Source organism: Mytilus galloprovincialis, chromosome 2, assembly GCF_965363235.1.
Source record: "Mytilus galloprovincialis chromosome 2, xbMytGall1.hap1.1, whole genome shotgun sequence".
Taxonomy (NCBI): Eukaryota; Metazoa; Mollusca; class Bivalvia; order Mytilida; family Mytilidae; genus Mytilus; species Mytilus galloprovincialis.
In genome coordinates, this window is record NC_134839.1 from 114836587 (window position 1) to 114856408 (window position 19822).

General features: G+C 34.6%; 2 protein-coding genes and 1 long non-coding RNA gene across 5 annotated transcripts in view; 2 read left to right on the forward strand and 1 right to left on the reverse strand.

Annotated features, from left to right (window-relative positions):
* Positions 1-967, reverse strand: part of LOC143065494 (uncharacterized) — a 47831-nt gene extending 46864 nt beyond the window's left edge. The window contains exon 1 of the mRNA XM_076239082.1: positions 794-967. Within this exon, the coding sequence (XP_076095197.1) occupies positions 794-834 (41 nt within the window). The 5' untranslated portion in view covers positions 835-967. The remainder of the gene's footprint in view (positions 1-793) is intronic.
* Positions 968-4904: 3937 nt separating this feature from the next.
* The window catches only part of LOC143065495 (ATP-binding cassette sub-family B member 6-like), a 45955-nt gene continuing 31037 nt past the window's right edge, over positions 4905-19822 (forward strand). The window contains exons 1-2 of one of the 3 annotated variants that reach the window (XM_076239084.1): positions 4905-5011; positions 9493-9715. In XM_076239084.1, the coding sequence (XP_076095199.1) occupies positions 9509-9715 (207 nt within the window). In that variant the 5' untranslated portion in view covers positions 4905-5011; positions 9493-9508. Of the gene's footprint in view, positions 5063-9492; positions 9716-19822 lie in introns of all 3 variants that reach the window. The other 2 variants (XM_076239085.1, XM_076239086.1) reach the window with 2 other exon arrangements.
* LOC143065500 (uncharacterized) lies at positions 12182-19818 on the forward strand. Its single transcript, XR_012975487.1, has 3 exons — positions 12182-13709; positions 15068-15149; positions 19687-19818. It is a non-coding gene; the product is annotated as an uncharacterized LOC143065500 (long non-coding RNA).

Below are 19822 nucleotides of genomic sequence, written 5' to 3' on the forward strand. Positions count from 1 at the left end.
TAGACTTTGGTTTAGTTGACATTCTATACAAGAAGCTGGTAGACTTTGGTTTAGTTGACATTCTATACATGAAGCTGCTAGACTTTGGTTTAGTTGACATTCTATACATGAAGCTGATTGACTTTGGTTTAGTTGACATTCTATACAAGAAGCTGCTAGACTTTGGTTTAGTTGACATTCTATACAAGAAGCTGGTAGACTTTGGTTTAGTTGACATTCTATACAAGAAGCTGCTAAACTTTGGTTTAGTTGACATTCTATACAAGAAGCTGGTAGACTTTGGTTTAGTTGACATTCTATACAAGAAACTGCTAGACTTTGGTTTAGTTGACATTCTATACAAGAAGCTGCTAAACTTTGGTTTCAATCCACTGAACAGAAACAGAGGTGAGAGTTTTCAAGAAATGTTTACCGATGACGGTCGATAGACACAAGAAATGTTTACCGATGACGGTCGATGGACACAAAAAATGATGACAAAAGCTCACCTGATCCTTTCGGTTTTGCTTCAACGACGAAAAAACCCTTACTTCTGTGCTCTGTCCTGATAAATATATATATCGTAAATGTGTCTGGGTAGGGTATTAATACATCTTCCAGTGAATTGTTGTGACTCTTATTGCCCGACAACATCATTGAGAGGAAGAAATAAAGCAAAGATGTTGGTGACCTTCTGTTGTTGTCTGTTCTATGGTCGGGTAGTTGTCTCTTTGACACATTCCCCATTTCCATTCCCAATTTTATAGAACAGTAAATATCATTGTCTTTTAAAACAATGGAAAAATGAACTTACCTAGACAAGGAAATGTCACTGCTCTTACGTCGGAATTCCATGGCAACAGATTTCTCAAATAATTATTTTTCTTTGATTCTTCTTTGCTTGCATATTAATTTAGATTTCAGAGTTACTTTGTATTTGAAATTCCAAATTAAGCATCTTACACGAACACAAATTTACTCGTTAATTCAGTTAGAAATTCCAATCTCATATATAGACTTTCAAGAATTTGTTTCGACTTGTAAATATAGTATACGGACTACAAATATCCTTATAGTCCGATTTTAAGACCATTCAAAGCACAAAATATTCAACAAAACAAATAGTGGTTGTTGGGAAAAAAAGAAGCGAAAGATAGCTGTCTTTTCTGGACAAAAACAATGTCATTTGATAACAAGAACAGTATATCCTCAGCTACATTAAAAAATAAAAATAATATAATTTAATTTCGCGACAAAGATCACTTATCGCAATAATATAGATACGTGTAAGCTTCAATATAATTCTCTTTAAAGAAGTGGACACGACGATGGTGATTTATGAGGTTTTTGGACAGTGAGTATTGATGAAATAAGTCCACTTAAATCAAGTTGCTTCTAAGTAATATTGATATCATATAATAAATCAACTATTATTGGTTAAAATCAATTTCTGTATGTTTGGATAAGATACTAGTGGTCATGTATAGAAATGTCGGCAATTGACCGTCAATTTGACCTGTATGGAAACAATGTTTTCAATAACTCCTAAGTAACTGATTTCACTTCTTGTGGGTAAAATAAAATAATGATACATATGACTGCACAAAGGCAAAATTCTTATATTGCTTATGAAGTCTTTTTATACACTAAAAAGAACAATCCCAAGAAAACCTATATATTTTGTAGTAGGGCTTAAAGCGTAGAGACAATGTGTAACCAGTAGGGCGTTTACATCTCAAATTATTATACGTTCTAGTAAATACTTGGATTCAAGCTGTCCATAAACAATATATGGCTATATCTATCTATGCTATGCACAATGAACTAAAATATACACACTGACTTTAATCCGATATAAGGTAACAACGATTTTCATTTGATTTTTTGGTGTTTTAACGCCACTTTTAAGCACCGCATTTTGGCTATTTCGTGGCGGACAGTTTTTATTATGGAAGAAGGTAACGACGAACACTTTAATTTAAACATGAATGCGAAGTTCAAATATAATACCATCTAACAGCCTTTCCTTCAGAGTAGACGGGCTGTCACTACAAGACAGTGTTGCCGGTACAGTCCGTCTCTTCTAGACAGTGCCTGCTGGTACAGCTTTCCCTCTGAGTGGGACAGTCTGTCACTAACATACAGTGAGGGTTGGTCTACAGTCCCCCCGAGTAGGACAGTCTGTCACTAACAGCTCACTGAGAGCCAACTGCCTGCAGACTTGAGTTTATAATGGGATTTTTAACGAACTTGGTTGGCAACACAGCCCTCGCACGGTCGGCGTTTTTCATTCCTTTATATACTCGTGGTCGAATACATCATTTCCTTAATAGGGGTGTTCTTTTAATGTTCCCCATCTGGAACATAGAGAACCCCTTACACGAACACCCCTATAACCTTCGACTCTACCACTAACTTTCCCGCTAAAGACGGCGTAACGTTTTCTCTAGCGTTAATCATGTATGGTTACACTAAGTCTCTTCGTATTTGTAACCTTCAATATACATTACATTAGCTTAGAATCCTGACTCACAGTCCGATGGTAAAGGCGAAGAGACGATTGTGTTAGAACACAGCTTATGATGACAAGTAATTAAAAACCATGCAAAATCTATCAAGTCTCATCTTGTAGCACCTGTCACACGTTATGATGTTCTTGTATTTCGTGGCATTCATTTTATACTCATTGTATAAATGCATCCCTAGTATAGCGGGGTCAACATGTGTCGGAGCGGCCAGCACTTCCCCTGTAACCTAGGATACTGTGTTCTAGCAACTGTAAAACTTGTAAAACTCATTTTGAAATAGGTTAACACATCGCACAAGTACAAAAATGGAACTAACAAAAGACCAAAAGACAATTACCGATCTAGGAGTACTCGCAGTTACTGATGAGTTCAAAGCCAATATTATAACTTATCATCGGAATAAAACACATGTTCATCATAAATATCAATCAGTACTACGGGGCGCCGAACGGGACTCTTGTGGTTTTGTACTCGAAATTCAATTTTGTACGGACAAAAGTGAGTTTTGTTCAACAAAAATGAGTTCAGTTTAACAAAATTTGTAGTATACTACAAATTTAAATTTTGTCATACAAAATTATCTTTCAGTGGACAAAAGTTACTTTTGTCATGATAAAATTCATTTTTGTATCACAGACTTGACTTTTGTTACCTAATCTGAAAATTGGGCGACGAAAGTCAATTTTGTATGCAAATTAGTTTAGTTTGGATTCTGTGAACTAATTTGCATACAAAAACGACTTTTGTGATACAAAATTGAATTTTGTCGTCACAAAATTGAATTTTGTCTCACATAATTGAATTTGGTTCACAAAATTGAATCTTGTCTCACACAATTGACTTTTGTGTTTTAATTTCCATATCAGGTAACAAAAGTCAATTTTGTATGCATACCTTTTTGACAAAATTGACTTTTGTCATGACAAAAAATGAATTTTGTCTACAAAAATGAATTTTGTCTACAAAAAATAATTTTGTCATTACTAAATTGAAGTTCTCATAAAACAAGTCTGGATCACATAATTTTGTAAGACAAAAATGATTTTGTCATGACAGAATTGAATTTTGTATACACAAAATTGATTTTGATTACAAAAAGTGCAAGTCCCATTCGGCGCCCCGTTAGTACACATCTAACACATTTAATGTGGAGACGATATAAACAGTCTGAGAAAATTTGCAAGATATTGTTCCAAGCCAAATATAAGTATCCATAGGATGTAGGACTAAAGTATCTATCAGTGCACAACTTACAGACTTAGAGTGCAGTCTTAGAAAAGCATGACATGATTGCGCCACGCCAAATAAAAGCTAGTATCCAGAGGTTGTATGACTTAAGTATCACTCATGCAGTGCATATCTAACAGATTTAGTGTAAAGCCCTTATAAACAGTTTGCTAAAATCAAGACATTGTGCAGTGTCTAAATTTCAGTATCCACACTCAGTGGCGGATCCAGAGGGGGGGTTCCGGGGGTCCGCACCCCCCCTTTATTTTGGCCGATCAATGCATTTGAATCGGGACATATGTTTTGCACCCCCCTGCACCCCCCCTTTGCCCTGGGCTAGCACCCCCCTTTCGAAAATTCCTGCATCCGCCACTGACACTGCCGTACAGAACGCAATAAAGGCAACAGAAGTATACCACTGTTCGAAAGTCATAAATCGATTGAGACAAAAACAAATCCGAATTACAAGTTAAAACCGAGGGAAACACATCAACTAAGTATACAAGAGGAAAACAACAGAAACACTGAAGTGAAAAAAAAAACAAAAACAAACGGGAATGCAACTCACAGAAACGAACTACAAGATAACAACTGCCATTTTCCTGACATGGTACAGGACATTTTAAGAAAAATGTTGGGTTGAACCTGGTTTTGTGGCTAATCATACATCGCACTTTTATTGCAACGGTTAAATCATTACACTAAAATGACAACATGATTACATGACAGGGATACAGTTTCTGGATAAATTCAAGACTGACATTCAGGACAGAGAAATACACAAATAAACAATACAGTAGTAAAACACCAACCAGTACACGTCTTACAGATTTAGTGTAAAGACCACAGTCAAAAATAATTAAGTCAGTTGTGAAAAGCAAGATAGAATTAAAGTATCACAGGGTTCAGGACTAATGTATCAATCAATACACATCTAAAAAATTTAGTGTAAAGAAATTCTAAGCAGTCTCAGAAATGCAAGACATTGTGCATTGCCAAATATAAAGTTTATTTTTAAGAAGTTTAAGGTTGATGTTCTTCTTCCTGTATCTTCCTCCAGTGCTCAGGAGCACATCTATTTGAGAATACGGAATATTATATAACTTTGACCGATATTACTTTTTTATTAATATTTTTTTTATTATTTATCAGCTGTGTGTTTTAATTAATTTAAAATTAACACCACCGGCAAAGGACATAACGACACCGATGTAGAAAATTTATACACAGACAGGTTGAAATCCAGAACGTATCTCAGAAGATCATACAACGATTAAGTAAGTAAAGACTGTTTTTGAATTATACACAGTAAATATAGTTATATCCAGGTAAATTGAATTTAATATTCCTTATTCCATGTGGGAATATTGATATTTGCTGAATTATTGTAGAAACGTAGCTCAGGACAGTAGCTGTCTCCACAGGAGTTTGAAATCCTATCAAATTATAAGGGGGTAGAAATATAGCAAAGTCGACTATCACAGTAGAGCTTCTCTCGCTTCTTTCTTTGAGAGAATCTCTACTGTGATAGTCGACTTTGGTATATTTGTACCCCCTTATTGATAGGATTCCAAACTGCTGTCTCATTGAAAAATACAGACCCCCTGCTATAAGACAGTCAAATCTAAATAATAACTTCTCCAATTTTACAGATTTTTAATGAATGAAAACAGAAAGCTTGGCTCATACATGTGTCATTGAGTCTACATGTTATTTTACTTGCCTTGTACATTTTTTTACACACCATACATGTATATCAGACAATCAATAGACCTGTTTCTAGTTTTTCCTTCATCGGAAAAAACTCACCAATTATGTGTGCCTTTATGACGTCATTTACCAGATAGAGTGGGTTCTGTATCCCTGCACTATTAACGTTCATCAATCGTCTTAGTGATCATCATTGTGCAGGATAAACTAGAAATAATATTTGTTCAGAAGGTACTTAATCACAATTCCCTATTGAGAGTAGTGCTGATTGTCAATTACAACATTTCAATTTGTTGAATAATCAGTGCAATATAGCACCACAGTTTTCCAACCACTAGCTGAACAGAAATGACAACGCCCCCTAAACGTAAATGATGTTCACCAAAACCAAGATTTTTGAAGGAAATGCATTGAACTCGAAAGTTGTCTATTGAGTACGCTGCCACAGTGTGGGACCCCCATCAAACCACGGGAACTGCTATTTTGCATGTTGCGTGTTGTATTAAGAATAAAGTTAAAACACATATTTCTACACTAAGTCTTTTCTTTCTTATTTGTTTGTTGTTGTGCAATTGCTGTTTCGATGAGGTCATTCAAAATTATACTACAATACCTTCGATAGATGAATGGTGGTTTAATTTTAAAGGGTGGTTAATTAAACATCACGAGAACAAATTTATATATAAAAAAGAAGATGTGATATGATTGCCAATGCGACAACTCGCCAAAAGAGACCAAAATGACACAGAAATTAACAACTATGGGTTACCGTACAGCCTTCAACAATGAGCAAAGCGCATACTGCATAATCAGCTATAAAAGGCCCCGAAATGACAATGTAAAACAATTCAAACGAGAAAATAAACGGCCTTATTAATATAAAAAAATGAACGAAAAACAAATATGTAACAAATAAACTAACGACAACCACTGAATTACAGGCTTCTGACTTGGGACAGGCACATACATACATAATGCGGCAGGGTTAAACATGTTAGCGGGATCCCAACTCTTCCCCTAACCTGGGACAGTGGTTTAACAGTGCAACATAAGAACGAACTATAAAAATCAATTGAAAAAGGCTAAACTCATCAGATGGACAAAAATACAAGTGGACGTGTTATGTTATGTTTTTACCAGTGTCTGTAAATTTAACTTTTTTTATGTTGAAGTGACAGAATCTGAAAAATGAAGGCTATAAGTTTTCAATATTCATTTGTTTAGTTTACTTGATGTTCAATGTTAAGGTTTATGTCATAACTGAAATAATGAGTCAAATTTATTCTGCAGTATATTATGCTTGAAGATATCCTTCAATTCATTCGAAATTTATAATTAACCTTTCACCAAAAGTCATTTAAACTTGGATTCTGGAGACTGATAGTATTAATTCGATGATATGTGTAATTTGATAGAAAATTGTATAACCTGTTAATTATTTTCAATGACAGAGATTTTCTCTCAACATAGAGATTTTTATATCTAGCTAAAATAAATAAACAATTTATCAAGCTAAAGATGAAATGATCTCTAATACAACAATTAAAAACAATTAAAATTAAAGAACGCCCATGTGAAACGGTTTATTTGTCCCACCCCCACCCCCTTTTCAGAAAGTCATCCATAAACATACTCAACTTTTTTCACATTTTAACATTTATTACTTTTTTATGTAAACGAACAGAAAGTCACAGGACATAAAGTCACAAATAATTTGCTGTCAATTGTTTGAAAATATACAAGAAATATCTTGAAATATATACTAGAAAAATAAAGAATCGCAAATATTTAATCATGCAAAGGATATATTTTTTGGCACCATGAAGCCTTTTAAGGGCCAAGCCACTTTGACAGTTTGGTGGTTTTTTTTACCATCATAGATAAAAAAAAAATATAAATTGTGTTTATAAAGTTGGTTTATATACAATAGTTTAAGAAATATACAACACTGTTTTTGGAAAAATAAGCGTTTTCTTATTTAAAGAAAATAATCAGATAAAATGAATTGTGACTTTTTGTCCTGTGACTTTTTGTCCCTGACTTTACACTTTTAATTTTGACCAGGACTTGAATATTTTCTAACATAAAGCATCTAGTTCCAGTTGACACAACTTTAGGAACAGAATATAAAAACAAAAAAGTCGTAATGACAAGATTAGAGTTGAAACAAAATCATACATAAAATTTAACAGTCAATGGTCAGTCTGCTATATTACAGAAAAACAATACAAACAACACTCTTGAAAATAGCAAATTATTGTCAACAATTAAAAACTGCTTATTGATAAGATATAGTTTACAAACTTAAGCTCTATGACAGTATTTTAAACTTTAATTAAAAGACAGATCTCACAAACATGTTTAACCCCGCCACATTTTTGCGCCTGTCCCAAGTCAGGAGCCTCTGGCCTTTGTTAGTCTTGTATTATTTTAATTTTAGTTTCTTGTGTACAATTTGGAAATTAGTATGGCGTTCATTATCACTGAACTAGTATATATTTGTTTAGGGGCCAGCTGAAGGACGCCTCCGGGTGCGGGAATTTCTCGCTACATTGAAGACCTGTTGGTGACCTTCTGCTGTTGTTTTTTATTTGGTCGGGTTGTTGTCTCTTTGACACATTCCCCATTTCCATTCTCAATTTTAGATATTGAAAAAAAGTGCAAACTACATGATGTATGTCAAAGAAATATGGTGAAAATTCATTGACTGGTATTAAATTTTACAAATAAAGTTTTACAAAAAGTATATGAATATCATAGGAGGTCATATAACCTCCTTGGTATATCATAATCAACAATTGTTTCAATTTTACAAAAAAATGTAAAAGAAATAATGCAACACGCAACATGCATAATAGTCGATTTCTCAAACCACACCACTCTAATGAGTACAGCGCCAAGCAGCACATTTTGTATACAACCAGTACACCTACACTTCCCCAGGTTGTGTCACTGGACCAACTTCAGTGGGTTACCCTACAACAAAGACGAGAAAACCAATGACTTGTCCTTGGCTAAAAGATCCAGAACTAACTAGTGAAGATGCAACCAGGTATCTTCTACACACCTGAGGACAGTAGAACAAGAGGTGCCAGGCCATAGAATCAGACAGATCAGTGCAACAAAGAGAGTTTACAACAACTCCTTTTCCACACACTCTATAGGAGACTGGAACCTATTGCCAGACACAGTAGCAGCTGCAGCAACACTTGAAGAGTTCAGGGCCAGATTAACCAATGTGCCCTGGGCCCAGATGAAGTCTAACTAGACCATCTAGACACCAGCTTGTCAATTATACATTGGAAATAGTTTTAATTATTTGGTTAATCTTTTATTTTTATTTAATGGAGACACATCCTGTTTTACCAAGTGGAGTTATTAAAACACTCAAGTATGAGGTCAACTCCTTACCAGAAGAAGAATAAGGGTTTATAGTGTGAGTTAATGGTCTAGTGGTTAAAACTGATACATGTAGTTACAGTGGTGAAGGTCCCAGTTCCATCCTGACTTTGAGTGCAGGAAATTGCAATACATTATTTTTAATTTGTAAGTTTAGTTTCTTGTGTATAATTCGGAGTTTAGTATGACGTCCATTATCACTGAACTTGTATACATATTTGTTAAGAGGCCGGCTGAAGGACTCCTCCAGGTGCCGGAGTTTCTCGTTGCATTGATGACCCATTGGTGGCCTTTGGCTGTTATCTGCTCTATGGTCGGGTTGTTGTCTCTTTGACATATTCCCCATTTCCATTCTCAATTTTATTAGAACCATATTTATCATGTGTTTATTGCTTATACTCAAACCAGAGTTTAAACTAGAATGAGGCCTTGGTTGGTTTGGTATTGCAACATCTTGAACATGGTCACGGCCATCAACAGAACAGGAACAGTTAAACATTACAGACATATAGATTGATGTCATAATCTATAATTTTACTTTTTATATCAGATGACAAGGGGGAATCATGATGAAGTTCTGCTGTGACCAGTTAAACATTACAGACATATAGATTGATGTCATAATCTATAGTTTTACATTTCATTTCAGGTGACAACAGGGAACCATGATGAAGTACTGCGGTGACCAGTTAAACATTACGGACATATGGATTGATGACGGTATCAATCAGTGTTTCTTAGATACTGTGACCTCTAGTTTACTATTTGCGTTCTTGTTGATTTTTGGTTGTGTACAGTGTTCAATGTTCAGAAAATATTCCACACCAATAGATACAAACACCAGGAAAGGAACATTAGGATTCACATGTCAGGTAATATTCCACACCATTAGGATTCACATTTCAGGTAATATTATCACACCAATAGATACAAACGCCAGGAAAGGAACATTAGGTTTCACATTTAGGTAATATTCCACACCAATAGATCTATACAAACACCAGGAAAGGAACATTAGGATTCACATGTCCGGTAATATTCCACACCAAAAGATACAAACACCAGGAAAGGAACATTAGGATTCACATGTCCGGTAATATTCCACACCAAAAGATACAAACACCAGAAAAGGAACATTAGGATTCACATGTCAGGTAATATTTCACACCATTAGGATTCATATTTCAGGTAATATTCCACACCAATAGATACAAACACCAGGAAAGGAACATTAGGATTCATATTTCAGGTACACAGGTAAAATAGCTACGGACGTTTCACGGCCGTGGTAATAAACGTCCGTAAAACATCCGTAATCCGTAAAAAACTGATGTAAAACGGATTGTCCGTTTCACGGACGTATCGTAAACATACGTATTACGGACGTTTCTACAACATCCGTATTACGGCTGTATCATATTCAAAGATGTAAAAGTACCATGCATGATATACGCACGACTGCTTATACATGTATAAAGTAAAATTCTTAACTTGCTTTCAACATTCTGCATGCCAGACATACATATGTATAGTGAATCTCTGCTTCAAGGCTATAACTTTAAATATTTGCATAATATGAGTACATACATGACATACATGTACTAATATAATTTTTTATTATTAAAATAATTAACTTTTGTTCATTATGAACATCCATTCGCAACTACCCTATATTTTAAGCCTAGAAATAGCGTACCAATTATCAATAAGCACTGTTAATGTCAGAATTTCTCTCCCATCAGCCCAAAGAGTCAATGAAAAATATGTAAAATGTAAAATAAAAAAAATCCCTACCTATCCTATTTTTTCAAAGATGTAATAGCTGAATAGCATGAACACAGATATTATTTTATTTGACCTAATTACAAAAAAAAGAAATTGAAAAAAATCTTTCTATATTTTTTTCTAAAGGTTGTAATTACAATTAAGTTGAATTATAAATACAAAGAGTGCTTGGCAGTGGCAGATCCATTGGGTCCGGGGGTCGGAACCCCCCCTTTTTTTTGGCCGATCAATGCATTTGAATTGGGACATATAGTTGGACCCACCCCCCACCCCCCCCCCCCCCCCCCCCCCTGTTTTTAAAATGGCTGGATCTGCCCCTGCTGGGTGTCTTTCAAACAACCAACTAATCATGCTAATGATGGATGGTTAAATAATTGCCATAAAAGCAGTTAAAACAATATAAAACATCTAACATTTAACCTTATTTGCAATGCTTGAGCAAAAATGACTGTAGTCTATGTATATATTGTACAAGGCTGAATTAAAATTACCTCATACCAGGTTTCACCAATGGCAATAGACCTGACTGTTGTCTAATATACTTGATTGTTGATCATTCTGATTATCTGTCCAAGTACAAAACTATGCTAACAAGAAATTGCACATGAGCATATAGAAAGTACCTGAAAAGTTTCAGATTGTTTAATGTCTGAAGTAGTTTCTACTGTTCAATGAGGATCATAAGATGCAGGGGGAAGGAAACACTCTTATCATGTTTTAATCACAACAACCAATGCAATAGTCACATGGTGTTCCTTCGTCCCTTATACATTTTGTACCCGCCCTTTAATATATTAAAGCCCTTAGAATGTATATGTTAAAGTAGTCTCAGAATCAATGTATGTAGAATAATGCCGGTAACATTAAAATGTTATCATACATTTATCCTCCTTTGGTGTGGAATAAGAGCAAATTACCTGCTAAGCTTCTATTTCATTGTGGGACTATGGGAAGAAAGGGGTACTATTTAAAGTATTTTTAGGCAAGACAGAAAATTAAAGTACAGGGCCTTTTGCTGTAGGTCTATTGTTAACGATGAAATTGGAAAGAGGATACCAATTACATTAATCTGTAACAAAAAATACAATCAAACGAGATAAGACAGAGAATAAAAGATAAAAATGTCAATATTTAAAGTCCCTTTAAACTTACCATTAAACATAAACTGACTGATCCAGAAATTTGTATAAAGGGATGGGGGGGGGGGGGGGCACTGACTGTTAAAAAAACAGGCCCCACTAGTCATGCCATGTACTAGCGAACAGTTCGGAACTTCCCGTGGCTTCTCAAAATTTGGCAACCTACATCTCAATTGCAAATTTAGTAAGTACAATTTTGACTTGATTCGACATATTGACAAACATGATAACATAAGTGACACACTGACGACATTAAAAGATCAATGTAGGATAAAAAAAATTAAATCAAATAGTTTAGGGGTGTGGTGGATGGGTAAACATTGCTGCAAGTTTTGCTTATCTCACATCAATTTTACATGTATATTCAATCATTTTTTTCCAAAATTAAGTAAAGAAGGTGGGGGGGGGGGGGGGGGGGGGCAGTGAAAAAACTATGTTAATTAAGTTTTGTTTATTCCACATTGAACTTTTGATGTCGTCCACAAGATCTTGTGAGCTTAACGTTGAATATAGGAGGAGAATTATAAAACAAAATATATTGTTAAGTCCAAAATTTAGCCATTTCAAGGATCTATCAGGCTGATAATGTAGCACTGGCTATTATTAGAATCTTAATTGTATCGAGTAAATCAAGGAGACAGTAGGAAAACTTATAAGATGTTTCCTAATAATCATGATTACAAAAGAGCTTGACACGAATTTTTAACTGAAGGTCTGTCCGATTGGTAAAATTTTGATTGCACTTAAATGAATACATAAGTGACCCCCCCCCCTTCCTCCCCCGCCCATAATAAGTGTCCAAGACTTTAATTCTTCTCTGATTTAAGCTAGGATGTGTATAGTAAGTAAGTCAGTAATTTTTATTGGTTTGAAATCCAAAATCATAGGATTGATACCAAGACAATACACATTGGTTATACACAAACATCATGACAAACATACAGACATATATATCATACCAAATTCATAAAGATTGTACTATATATATATACACAGCCATGTATCACCATCATTGCTGGTGATCCGATGGATAAATCTATTGTAGAGTTGTCACTGACTTAGACGTTCTAATACATATAATAATTTCTGTGACTGTATCTTGCATTAATTTGTACTGAACAATAACATCCCCATGGCTTATATATCATGTAATGTAGTACGACGCTAGATTAAAACTGACGAGGAAAGGTAACACACGGCCACCGAAAACTTTATTCATTGTGAGGCCCAGGTGGTCGTGTGGTCTAGCCGGCGGGACGGCTACAAAAGGGGGGGGGGGGGGGTAGGGGGGTTCTAACTATGTCCCCCTGCAAATACATTGATCGTCCCAAAAAGGGGGGTCCAACCCCCCTGGATCCGCCACTGATGTATGATAATGTCATGTAGGCCTATGTCTCCGATTCATTTCTTCATAGTTTTATATAAAGCGGCCGTGACTGATTTGTAGACAAATCCTTGTTTATAACAGAGGCCTATTTTAAAATACTCAGTGTACCACTTCTGAACTTTTTTGTATTTATTTTCAATACTTAAATCCCCATTCTTGATTCCAGACCGGGTTCCGGACTAACTCTCAATCATATACGTAAATGATCGTAAAGTGTATTCTCGAAAGCTTGACAAATGGAATACGAAAACCCGGAAAAATCCCCGTTGCCGTTTTTTACACTATGACGCAACTCATCCATGGACGCTCGTCGGCTGCTGAATTCATGTTTTACAGTTAAAAGGAATGGAAAGATGTATACTAGTCTGATAGAAAATACGAGGACCTCTGGTTTTTCAAAACTGTTGGATCAACAAGTTATTATAAACAGATAAATTGAAATGGTTTGCTTGTCGATTAACTTGAAGAAACCGGGTTTTAAACAAGAAAGTTGTGTGTCTTTTTGATGGATTATTTACATACCCGCTATTTTGTACTTGGAAAGCGCACCGAAAGGTAAATATTATCATGCAAATATTTAAGAAGATGTTAGTGGTATACTTTTCACGAAAAAACATTTGAATTTATAAATTTCATCGCATGCAAACCCGAAAATCAGTCTGACAAAGATCCGAAGATTGGCAAGAACGGACGCAAGTCAACTCGACCCACTGCCAAAACGGCCTACTTTTTTAACAACACGTCTCCCTTTCTAAAAATGTCCCACTCTTGTTAAGGGAGCTACCATGTGAGTTTTATTGGAGGTGGGGGGGGGGGGGGGGGGGGGGTCACCATGTCACAGGCACTTGTCTCAGAAAAAAAATTCACTATATACCTTAATATAATACATATTTAATACATATATATAGGATTTTTTTTTCTGAGACAAGTGCCTGTGTGGGGGGTGCTTGGATGTTATTTGAAAAATATGCGGAACTGGAGTTCTGTCAACTTTAAAAAAAAATGCAGGATAACATTTTTATCGTAGCCCCCACCCCATAAAAGTCAAGTGGTGGCTTCCTTACCAACTCGTCCTGCTTTAAAAAAAAATTGCCCTACTTTATATAAAAATGGTTAAAATCTGTAAAATATACTCCTGCAAAGAATGGCCTTGCCCAACTTGCATGACTTGGGTAAAATCTAAATGAATATAATTAATATTTAATTTATATAAAAAATAAAAGTCTGCAAATTTGCCCTTATTTACATAAATTTGTACTTATCTAGACTACCTAGTTCAAATAATTATGACTTCTTGAAAGACTATTACATTTTTTTTATTTGACGCCTTACTGTACATAGGAGTAAAGCGTCCAAAAAATAATATTATAATAGCCTTTCAAGACGTCATAATAATTTGGAATACTAGACTACCCAGAAATTAGAAAACACTGATATAAAAATTTAATATACATTAAATTGATAATGGAAATGGGGAATGTGTCAAAGAGACAACAACCCGACCATAAAGCAGACAACAGCAGAAGGTCACCAACATGTCTTCAATGCAGCAAGAAATTCCGGAGGCGTCCATCAGCTGGCCCCTAAACAAATATATATACTAGTTCTAGTGCTAAACTCCAAATTGTACACAAGAAACTAAAATTAAAAATAGTACAAGACTAACAAAGGCCAGAGGCTCCTGACTTGGGACAGGCGCAAAATTCAAGCGGGGTTAAACATGTTTATGAGATCTTAACCCTCCCCCTATACATGTACCTCTAGCCAATGCAGATGTATGATATCTATTGATTTAAATTGATGTGTCATTTCTGAAACCATGATTGTGGATTCATATTTATTATTAAATTATTATGTACATGTAATTTATGTATTTATTTAGTGTATCATAATCTATTTGAACTTTTTTTTAGCTTACTCAAAATCAAGCTGTTTTGGCCTCCTTTTGTACATGGGAAGTGGACTCCTTGAGAAGGTGAAAGGTCTGCTTTACATGTACGTAATGTTAATATAAAAATACAAAAAATGTGGTGATCATGGTGATAGTGAATGAGAAAATAGAGGAATTTTTAAAAGTGTAAATTCACTTTTTTCCACTTATAAATCTGTCATATTGTAATTATGATAATAATGTTTAAATTACATAATTAGGGAGCTACCATTTGATTTTTAGGGGGTGGGGGGGGCTAGGATGAAAAATTTTGTCCTGCATTTTTTTTCAGTTGTAATTTCTGTCCTGCCTTTTTATTTTTCACTCTATTCGGTCCTGCCTTTTTTTTATTAGTTTATTCCGACTTTTATTTACCTAAATTGTCATCCTGCATTTTTTTTGCAAAGTGTCTCATCCTGCCTTTTTTTTACACTCAAAACTCCTGTCCTGCCTATTTTTTTCAAATTTCATCCTAGCCCCCCCCCATAAAAATCAAATGGTAGCTCCCTTATTTTCAAAATAAAATATTGTTTAGGTTGCTATAAACAGTTTCATATAAAAACTAGGGGTTATTCCCCAACTAAAAATAGACATGGAGGGAAGTCCCTTTTTATCAACATAATTGGTGAAAAAGTATCATGTTTTTTGTATTTGGTTGTAAAGATATATTAATTAACTTCAATTAAAGCAGGTTGAATGATTAAAATAATTAAAAAAATTAGATTAAATATACATGTTTTGAGGGGAGACAACACTGTAAACAGTCTGTTTTTTTTGGCAGTGAAAATTGAAAACTTATTTGCAGACACTGTAGCTCTTTATGGAGCAGGCGAACGTACAAAATGTACCCTGAAGCATGAATTTTTTGAAAGACCAGGTAAAAATCTATGAAATTCATACAACTTTGATTATGAAAAATGTGCAGGTATCATGTCTTCAGGGGTGTGCACATGACCTGATTTCAGGTTTTTGTCGAGCCTGCAACTTTTGTTGCAGAAAGCTCGACATAGGGATAGTGATCCGGCGGCGGCGATGTTAGCTCACTTCTTAAAAGCTTTATATTTTAGAAGGTGGAAGACCTGGATGCTTCATACTTTGTATATAGATGCCTCATGTTACGAAGTTTCCGTCAGTCACATGTCCAATGTCCTTGACCTCATTTTCATGGTTCAGTGACCACTTGAAAAAAAAGTTCAGATTTTTCGTAATGTTGAATTCTCTCTTATTATAAGTAATAGGATAACTATATTTGATGTGTGCGTACCTTGAAAGGTCCTCATGTCTGTCAGACAGTTTTCACTTGACCTCGACCTCATTTCATGGATCAGTGAACAAGGTTAAGTTTTGGTGGTCAAGTCCATATCTCAGATACTACAAGCAATAGGGCTAGTAAATTCGGTGTATGGAAGGACTGTAAGGTGTACATGTCCAACTGGCAGGTGTCATCTGACCTTGACCTCATTTTCATGGTTCAGTGGTTATAGTTAAATTTTTGTGTTTTGGTCTGTTTTTCTCATACTATATGCAATAGGTCTACTTTATTTGTTGTATGGAATGATTGTAAGGTGTACCTATCTAGCAGGCAGATGTCATGTGACCTTGACCTCATTTTCATGGTTCAGTGGTCAAAGTTAAGTTTTTGAGTTTTGGTCTTTTTATCTAATACTATATGCCATAGGTCATCTATATTTGGTGTATGGAAATATTTTATGATCTTTATGTCAGTCGCGCAGGTTTTATTTGACCGTGACCTCATTTTCACAGTTCATTGCACAGTGTTAAGTTTTTGTGTTTTGGTCTATTTTTCTTAAACTATAAGTAATAGGTCAACTATATATATGTTGTATAGAAGCATTGTTAGCTGTACATGTCTGCCTGGCATGGTTCATCTGACCTTGACCTCATTTTTAGGGTTCATTGGTCTTTGTTTAGTTATGTTGGTTAATGTTAAGTTTATGTGACAGTTGTATTAAAGCTTAGCTTTATACTTAGGACTATCAACATAATATCAATGATTAGTATAGAAGACGAGACATTTCAGCGTGTGCACTCTTGTTTAAGCTTAAATTAGGCAATGTTTTTCCCAGTTTCTCTGGATAAAACTTTTTTATACTATTAAAAGTACACTTTTTTTTATTCCATTATAAACTAGAGAACATTCTGATTCCAGTGATATCTAGTTTTATACAAGTATCTTTATTAATCAGTCCACCACTAAGGGTCACTTATACATGGTCCCTCAAAATATGACGTCATAGAAAAAAACTGTTGATTGCACCCTTAACAAGAAAAGAAAACTCTCCACCAGAAATCAAGTGACATCGAAGTTAACTGTTAACATATACAACAATAGGTCACTTTACATCCTTCAACAATGACTATGAGCAAAGCCAATACTGCATATTCAGTTTTTAAGGACCCTATATGAGAATCACAAATTTGTAAATCAATTCAAACAAGAAAACTAAGAGACTGATTTATACAATGTAAAATATAAAAAACAGAACAAAAAAAAATATGATAAACAGCAAGATAAGACAAATTGAACCACTAAATTACACTTATTTAGTTAGAAATATGTGTCGGATGACCCCTCTTGCTAACTAACATGCCAACATGCATAGGGGTAAAATGCAGTTTTTGGCTTATACATGTATCTCTGAAAGCAGAAACTAAAGCATTCAGAGCAAATTTGACCTGGAGTTAAAATGTTTACCAGGTTAAGAAGAGCTATCCTTTTTTTTTCTGGGAAAGTTTGTTGGTCTAGTTTAAAAGATCAAAACTAAGCCAATTTTGCAAAATCAAATATTAATGCAATTTTGGCAGATATTAGGCCAACCTTAAAAATATGTTTGTTTGCAGTTTACCGACTGTACCTTCAGACTGAAGGGTCGGTAGGTAGGAAAAATATTTTATTTTATCAGCCAAAATACAGTTTAAACAAGCAGTTAGACTAAACCAAGTTTCTTGTGAAGAAAAAAAAACATTTTAAAACAACAAACACTGGACATGCTGAAAACCAACATCAAATGAACAGGCATTTTCAGATAAAAAACTTTTTAACCAAAACTGAAACTTTAACAGTGTCATTATCCAATTTATGACATAAAATATGGTATAATTATTAAATACTGGAACACTTATAAACAAGGAATGTCATTATGACTAGAACTGTTTTAAAGAAATATATTCAGACATGTATGCTTCTTGACTAGAATGTTTTCACGAGTAGAGTATTTTCATCAGAAAAATGTAGATATTAAAGATTTATAAGACAATGTATTAAAGAGTGTATTTTTAATAAAAAAAATTACCATTGAATCATCCTCAATTGAAAAAAGGGCAACTTGAAAAAAAACTATTAAGACATTCGACTGTTTTCATATTTCTAACAATATTTAATTATATGTGATAAGGTTATATTTTTGCCAGGCTTTAATGAAAACCAAAGAAATCTAAAGTTTGGGGTGAAATCCATAGCACCCCATTAAAAGTAAATGGTCTGTACTGAAATGTTTTTAATGCATAAAAAAAATTGGCAGCATAGCTCCTAAGGACATGTTTTAATTGAATTCACACAGGCCACACAGTTTGGGTATATTTAATATTGTAAGAAAGAGAATAATTGCAATGAGTGGGGCAGCCCCCCCTTATCCCAAAGGAGCATACTCATTGCAATCGAAGATAGATTTAATATAGAGAGAGTATATTTATTATTCAAGCTAACCATTCATTTTCTCTACATCTTTGTGTAGTTAGGGTTGCTTCTTATTGATTTGGCATGATCTATATCCATTAACATTTCAAATGAGCCCATTTCTCCGTACAGGCGTGTTTACCACAGGCACTTGTCTCAGAAATTTTTTTTCCTATATACCTTAAAATTTTTTTTCCCTATATACCTTAATATTAAGGTATATAGGAAAAAAAATTTCTGAGACAAGTGCCTGTGGTGTTTACAGATATCCATGAAGATTTAAGTCACGGAGGAGTGGTTTCATCTTTGTCGTCTTCACAACGATTTGTAGAAAATATGCCATACTTCAAGCTGCTGTCGAATTATTTAACCACTGAAATTGGTTCCATAAAGTCAGGCTCCACAGATTCTGTACCCGATTTGTTTGAGACAGAAAGGTTATCGTGTCAGTTATGAATATCCGCTGCATCATCGTCAATGATATCATCACACATCATTACATGTGCCTGAATCTGTATAAACAGTTTACTAATAAACTTTTTTGTTTGTTATTTGTCTTAAAATTGACACGAGACGACAGCGTAAAGTACTCCTCCGTGACTTCATGGATACCTGTAAACAATTTCCATGTGCTTTATCATTAAATGGTCACATGAACGCTTGACGGGAAGCTAAGAAAAACCGTTCTTGAAATGCGTAATTGACCCAGACTTTAAATCATTTCCGGAAAGGACCCAAAGTTCCGGATCGCGTCAATAGAAGTATTAAAAAAAATTTCTTCAAATTTAAAGCAATAAAATTTTCACAGTCGGGAGGATTTTCAAGGGTCGGTCGGTAAACTGCAAACAAACAATATTTTAATTTAAGCCTTATAACTTCATTTCATTAAACATTATTTCTTTTAGCATTTTCAAAGAATGTACAAGTACAAGTACTTTGAGAAGTAGGAGAAGATAAGCAACAGAACAGAATTCATTTGGGTCATTGCTGTCTAGATTATATAGTGGATTCATAGATTGTCATTATATTGATTTATGCATG